Source organism: Penaeus japonicus, unplaced genomic scaffold (genome assembly GCF_977035675.1).
Source record: "Penaeus japonicus unplaced genomic scaffold, GWHDUDI00000001_assembly GWHDUDI00000032, whole genome shotgun sequence".
In the NCBI taxonomy this organism is placed as follows: Eukaryota; Metazoa; Arthropoda; class Malacostraca; order Decapoda; family Penaeidae; genus Penaeus; species Penaeus japonicus.
This window is the reverse complement of record NW_028234434.1, coordinates 28,052,919-28,060,418: the sequence shown is the minus strand read 5'-3', so window position 1 is coordinate 28,060,418 and position 7,500 is coordinate 28,052,919. Positions and strand designations below refer to the sequence as shown.

Here is a 7,500-nt window from a genome sequence, read left to right as displayed (position 1 = left end):
GGGAGAGAACGAGAGAGGGAGGGAGAGAGAAAAAGATAGAGAGAGAAAGAGAGAGAGAGAGAGAGAGAGAGAGAGAGAGAGAGAGAGAGAGAGAGAGAGAGAGAGAGAGAGAGAGAGAGAGAGAGAGAGAGAGAGAGAGAGAGAAAGAAAGAGAGGGGGAGGGAGGGTGGAAGGGAGGGAGAGAGAGAAAGAGAGAGAGAGATTAAAGGCGAGAGATAAAGAGAGAATGAGAATGAGAGAGTGAGAGTTATATATATATATATATATATATATATATATATATATATATATATATATATATATATATATATATATATAGAGAGAGAGAGAGAGAGAGAGTGAGAGTGTGAGAGTGAGAGAGTGAGAGAGAGATAGAGAGTGAGAGAGAAAGAGAGAGAGAGAGGGAGATTAAAGATAGATAGATAGATAGATGGAGAGAGAGAGACAGATAGAGAGAGAAAGCGAGACAGATAGATGGTGAAAGAGAGATAGAAAGAGATAGATAGCTAGATAGATAGATAGAGAGAGAGATAGAGAGCGTGTGTTCCCGCGTTCCCGACTCCCTCCTTCCGTATTAGCGCAGCGCCGTATCTCAGAGCCGTTGTGTGGCGTCCGCCCTAAGAAGGAGTCTCCTCATCTCAGGAGATCTGGGGAGCTGTCAGTCTCCAGCCCAGCATCCAGCGGTACATACAGCATCCGTGGGGCTTGGTCGGTGCTCCGGTTCAGGCTCTTTTGGGATGCTGTTTGGTTATCTCTTTCTCTCCGGTTGGATATGTTTTTTTTTGTTTGTTTGTTTGTTTGTTTCTCTGTCTCTCTTTCTCTTTTCTTTTTTTTTCTTTTTTTTTATTTCTTTCGGTTTTCGGTTTTCTCTTTCTCTCTCTCTCGCTCGCTCTATCTATCTGTCTGTCTGTTTCTATCTCTCTTCTTTGACTCCCTCCCCCCCTCCCCCCACGCCACTCCCTCTCTCTCTCTCTCTCTTTCTTACACTCTCTCTCACTCCCTGTCCCCGTCCCCCCCTACCCCCACCCTCCTTCCACTCCATCTTGTTGCCCATCTCTCTCTCTCTCTCTCTCTCTCTCTCTCACACACTCCCCCCTCCTCTCCACCTCCACCTCCACCCTCCCCTTCTCTCCACCTCCACCCCCTCCTCTTCTCCCCCAGACAGCTAACTGAGCGAGTTAACTGTTATCTGTCTCTCCCTATTTGCTTCTTTCGTTGAAACAGATATCGAGGGATGGTTAACGGGCGCGTATCTTTCCGCGCGATGGACACTCTCTTTTTTGAATCACTACTTGGCTGCTCTGTTTTTCTGCACTTCGTTCAGTTTGTTTTATATATCTGTTTTATATATTTTAAATATATATATATATATATATATATATATATACATATATATATATATAATGTATATATGTGAGTGCGTGAGTATTTTTATACATACGTGTATGTATATGTATATATATATATATATATATATATATATATATATATATATATATATACACACATACACACACAGGTTTAACCTATAACCATCATTTTAAGATAGGTAGATAGATAGAGAGAGAGAAAAAAAAGGACACACACACACAAACACACAACCCATTAAAAAAGAAAACCAACCTATTTATTCCGCCTCTAACCCTTCTTCTTCCCCTTTATCGCCACTCCCCTTCCCTCCCCCTCCATCTCTCTCCCCTCCCCTCTCCCTCTCCCCTCCCCTACCTACGCAAACATTTTTTTTCTCTCCTCCCGCAATGGCCCCTCTACCCCCTCCCCCCACTCGCGAATCTCCCCTTGTGATAACACATCTATTTCATCCTTTCATAATATTTTCTTGAGATTATATATCAGAAAAAAGGTCTTTTATTCATTTCTTAAGGTTTGGCATTTGAAATTTGAAAAAAAAATATATATGTGTCTCTGAAAAATGATTTAATCTGAAAAATAAATATTTTCTGTTGAACAAGTATTTATTTATTCTTGACGTACTTATTTGAATTTTCCTCTCTTAAGAAAAAAAAAGTTTATATTGAGAAAAATAGAAAGCAGAATGCATCTCTGTTATATTATTATATTTATCTTTATCTTTTAAATTTTATTGTTCATAATGTACTCGCTTTAATATTCAACCCTTATGAAGTGACTCATTTCACTCATACTCTCATAACGCGGTTCATTTTATCATTTCTACCCTCATGATGTGATTAATTTCACTCATACTCTCACAACACGACTCATTCTAACATTTCTGCCCTCATGAAGTGACTCACTTTCACACTCATTCTCTCATAACGCGGTTCATTTTATCATTTCTACCCTTATGATGTGACTCATTTCACTCATACTCTCATAACCCGGTTCATCTTAACAATACCCTCATGAAGTGACTCACTTTCATTCATACTCTCATAACGCGGTTCATCTTAACATCTCTTCCCTTATGATGTGACTCATTTTCACTCATACTCTCATAATGCAGCTCATTTTAATAATTTCTACCCTAATGAAGTGACTCACTTTCACTCATACTCTCATAACGCGATTAATCTTATCCTTTCTACCCTCATGGTGTGACTCACTCTTATACCCATCCAAACCCTTAGGCCGCTGCTGACTATAACACATACCCAGAGTCTATTGCACATACTTACCCCCTTTAACTATACTTCCACGACTTATACGCGACTTATCTTTATATTAAATTCGTTAGCGAATGGCCATGAAAGAAGTTTTTAAAGATAAATGGAGGGTTTGGGAATGTGGATTATTATAACACGTGGATGTTATGTGTGTGTGTTATTCGAGCGGTGTTACTTATTATGGTCATTAAAACACAGAAAAATAATTTGGTGTTAATTATCATTCGTTAGGCAAGGCTTATTTATTTATTTATTTATTTTTATTCATTTATTATCATTTTTTCTTCTTTTTTCATTCAAATGAAAGGGGCATTTATATACGAGAAATATCATATATATATATATATATATATATATATATATATATATATATATATATACACATATATATATGTATATATATGTATATATATAAATATATATATATATATATATATATATATATATATATATATATTTATATATATATATTTCTCTCTCGGTTTCACAGCATAATTATTTCATAAAGGGAAATATTTTTCAAAATTCTTTTTTTTTGTTGTTGTTTGATCATTTCAGAAGATGCTTTTTCGGCAGTATCAATTATGCACTAAAATAATTGATTGCAAATGATCATCAGTTATTGCATCTATCTTCCCTTTTCTTTCATCTGGAAGTCTATTATTTAAAATAATTATTAAAGGTTATAGAAGGGGAAATAAAGACCTACAAAGAGTTGAAAAAAAAAAACAATCTTAAAATCTAATTCCCTTCAAACGATTCTTGGTTTCCGCTCGTTATTTCGTTATTCTTAGTCTTAAGAATCTTTGCAAAATGAATCGTAGAAATTCCAATTGCTCAGTGACTTCTTCGGTAAAGACTTAACAATATATATATATATATATATATATATATATATATATATATATACATACATACATACAAACACACACACACATATTTTTTTTCTTTTTTTTCTTTTTTTTTCTTTCCTTCTTTTTCTTCTTCTTCTTCTTCATATTTACATACCTTTCTAAATACCTTATCAACCACTCACTGACTCACGGATGCAACAACATCTCGGCAATCCATTTCTGACTCACAGACACTTCCGCTCCGAGTCAACCTGTCGTCTTTGATTCACAGAAACACCCGGCGTGACTCAACTCTCGCCCTCTGAGTCACAGGCACTTCCGGTACGAGTCAACTTGTCGTTTTTGATTCACAGAAACACCCGGCGTGACTCAACCCTCGCCCTCTGAGTCACAGGCACTTCTGGAAGGATTCTGCAATTGAATCTCGCCTCAGACGCTTTTGCAATCACTGTTTCCTTGCCTGAGAGACAATGCTAAGTCGTTACAGTCTTGGTTGACTACGGAACAATGGAAAGAAGAATTGCAAGATCGAGTTTAATACAACTGTTAATTGACTGATATTTGAATAGTTATTGCACGGTGCGTAATGGTCGTTGCAAATTAGGATGACCATTAATGATTCCTAGATTCCTAACATCTGCTAGCTTACACAAACGCTGTGAGATCATTCAGAAACGTTGTCATAAACCTCCAAATGGAGAAAATAAAGTCAAAATGAGACTAAATGAAAAGTCTAAATGAAACATGTCATACACATCCATATGGAAAAAATTAAGTCTAAATGAAACTAAATGAAAAGTCTAAATGAAACATGTCATACACCTCCATGAGGGAAAAAAATCTAAATGAGACTAAATAAAATAAAAAAGTCTAAATGAGACATACGCCTCCATGAGGGAAAAAGTCTAAATGAGACTGAATAGTTTCCACAACGCAAGAGATGTAATTGACGCATTTAGGATAACTCAGTCATCAGGACTACATGTAGTTCTGATGACTGAGTGATCCCACACACCTCTATCATAATCGCTATCTAAATTAGAGAGAGAGAGAGAGAGAGTGAGAAAGAGAGACCCACTAAAAATGTTAATAAAACTAGATCTAGATTTATAGTAACTTCTACCTTCATTCAGAATCGTTTCTAGATGAACCACTAGATCCACTAGCTGTCTTTACAAAGGTAGTCATCTAAATCCTATCCATTGCTTCACGATGTACGAAACTTCGAAATATATTTACGAAAACAGCTCGGATAACGAACCCGCTATCAAGACTCACATTTATTTTATATTTATTTTCTATTTATTTATTCTATTATTTATTTTTTTTGCCAGATACATTCACAGTCATTACTAGTTGCTGGAAGATTTAGGTGCTAGCTAGTTTCATAGTCATCGGGAATTCGTTAATTTGAATTTCTAAGATCGCTAACAATCTACCATTTCTGAAGCTTTTTGTTTCGAACTAAAACCAAGTGAAGCAAATATGAATCATGAACTCTTTTTCACTTTTGTTTTTGCAAATTTGCTCGTCTTTTTTTTTTATGAATATTCGTCTTCATATTCGTTCTGTTATTATGCATTTTCTTGCCTTTGTAAATTCTGTAGGATTTGCTATATTGTCTTTCTTGTTATATTATTAAGTGTGTTTATATTTACAATCCCTTGACATTCCCTCTTGCTTATATTATCTTTATATTAACTTTCCCTTCTTTACCTCAAAGGGAAATGATAATAACAATATAATAATATAAATATAAAAGAGTAGAAAAAGAGGAAAGAAAAACAAAGAAATAGAAAAAAACAAAAACGAAAGAGAGATAAGAAAAATAATGTAAACCACATAAACACTTATTAAGATTTAAAAAAAAATAAAAAAAAATCCTCAAGAAATAATTCAAAGAAAAAAAATAAGTATAAAAGAAAAGAGAATAAATAAATAAAGAAAGACATAACCCCCCTCCACTCCCCCCCCCCTTATAAAAAAAACACCCCCCAAAAAACAAGCGAAACATGACAAGCGCGGGCGTATTCCACACAACAACCGACCAATAGGAACGCACGAAAGGGTTCGAGTGGGCGTGCCGATCGATGGAGTGGGCGGAGACTTACCAAGTGGGCGGGGCAAGCGGCGCGCAGGAGAGCTATCTGGCCTTCTCTCTCCTCCCCGCCGAGCTTCCACAGCGGCACCTGAGAAGAGGGAAGAGGGGAAAATTAATAAAAGGGAGAAAGGGGAGACGTGAGGGGATGTAGAGGGAGAGAGGGAGGGAAGGAGGGAGGGAGAGGGAGGGAGGGAGGGAGGGAGGGAGGGAGGGAGAGAGAGAGAGAGGGAGAGAGAGAGAGAGAGAGAGAGAGAGAGAGAGAGAGAAGGAGAGATAGAGAGAGAAGGAAAGAGAGAAAGGGAGAAAGAAAGAGACAGAAAGAGAAAGAGAAAGAGAGAGAAAGTGAGAGAGAGAAAGAGGGAGAGAAAGGGAGAAAGAAAGAGAGAGAGAGAAAGAGAGAGTGTGTGAGAGTGAGAGAGAGAGAATGAGAAAAAGAGAGAGATAACATGCGTAATAAAAACTAATACCAACGATAAGAACATGAATGACAAAAGACAGTCGAGATGCGTGTGAAAAAATATAAGTAATCGTCTGGTGAAGGAGTTTCCTCTTTCGCTTTGATTGCATTGGGAGGGGGAGGAGGAGGAGGAAGAGGAAGAGGAGGAAGAGGAGGAGAGGGAGGAAGAGGAGGAAGAGGAGGAAGAGGAGGAGGAGGAGGAGGAGGAGGAGGAGGAAGAGGAGGAGAGGGAGGAAGGGAAGGATGAGGAAGAGGAGGAGGAAGAGGAAGAGGAGGAGGAAGAGGAGGAAGGGAAGGATGAGGAAGAGGAGGAGGAAGAGGAAGAGGAGGAGGAGGAGGAAGAGGAGGAGAGGGAGGAAGAGGAGGAAGGGAAGGATGAGGAAGAGGAGGAGGAAGAGGAAGAGGAGGAGGAGGAGGGGGAAGAGGAGGAGGAGGAAGGGAAGGAGGAGGAAGAGGACGAAGAAAAAGAGGAGGAGGGGGAGAGGGAGGAAGAGGAGGAGGGGGAAGAGGAGGAAGGAAAGGGAGGGAAGGAAGAGGAGGAGGAGGAGGAGGGGGGGAAGAGGAAGAGGAGGAAGACGAAAGGGAGAAGAGGGACTGGAGCAGGAGGAAGAGGAAGAAGAGGAGGAAGAGAAAGAGGAGGAGGAGGGAGGAGGAAGTAGAAGAGGAGGAGGAGGAGGAGGAGGTAGAAGAGGAGGAGGAGGAGGAGGAGGAGGTAGAAGAGGAGGAGGAGGAGGAGGAGGAGGAGGAGAAAGAGGAGGAGGTGGAGGGGAAGGAAGGGAAGGAGGAGGAGGAGGAGGAGGAGGAGGAGGTAGAAGAGGAGGAGGAGGAGGAGGAGGAGGAGGAGGAGGAAGAGGAGGAGGTGGAGGGGAAGGAAGGGAAGGAGGAGGAGGAGGAGGAGGGGGTAGGAGGAGGAAGAAGAGGAAGAGGAAAAGGAGGAGGAGGAGGAGGAGGAGGAGGAAGAGGAGGGGGAGGAGGAAGAAGAGGAAGAGGAGGAGGAGGAGGAAGGGGAGGGGTGGGGGAAGGAGGAGGAAAAGGAAGAAGACGAAAGGGAGACGAGGGACTGGAGCAGGAGGGGGAGGAAAAAGGAGGGAGGAGGTGAAGAAGGAGGAAAGGGACGAGGAGGAGGAGGAGGTGAAGAAGAAGAAAAAAAAAAGAAGGAAAAAATGAAAAAGAAGAAAAATGAGAACAAGAAGAAGAAGAAGGAGGAGGAGGAAGAGGAAGAAAAAGAAGAAGAGGAGGAGGAAGGGAGAACAATCGGGCATTTGTGAGGAGAAACAGGGAGAGCGTTTTTCTAAGCCTAGACGGTGCAATCCGGCAGAAGTTGCACGAACGGATGTAAAGCGAAGGATTAAAAAAGGGAGAAAAATAAACAAAAGAAAGACAGAGACACAAAGAGAGATTAAAGAAGATTTCATTGAAAATAAAGTTAAATCACCGGACATGACG

The 7,500-nt window shown here is 39.9% G+C and overlaps 1 protein-coding gene across 4 annotated transcripts in view; it reads right to left on the bottom strand.

The window, feature by feature from the left end:
- Window positions 1-7,500, bottom strand: part of LOC122246011 (Reversion-inducing-cysteine-rich protein with kazal motifs) — a gene marked incomplete at its 3' end in the record, with an annotated part of 77,281 nt that overhangs the window by 15,461 nt on the left and 54,320 nt on the right. For all 4 annotated transcript variants that reach the window (XM_086556172.1, XM_086556173.1, XM_086556174.1 and 1 more), the window contains 1 exon segment: window positions 5,608-5,685. In XM_086556172.1, coding sequence (XP_086412298.1) covers window positions 5,608-5,685 — 78 coding nt within the window.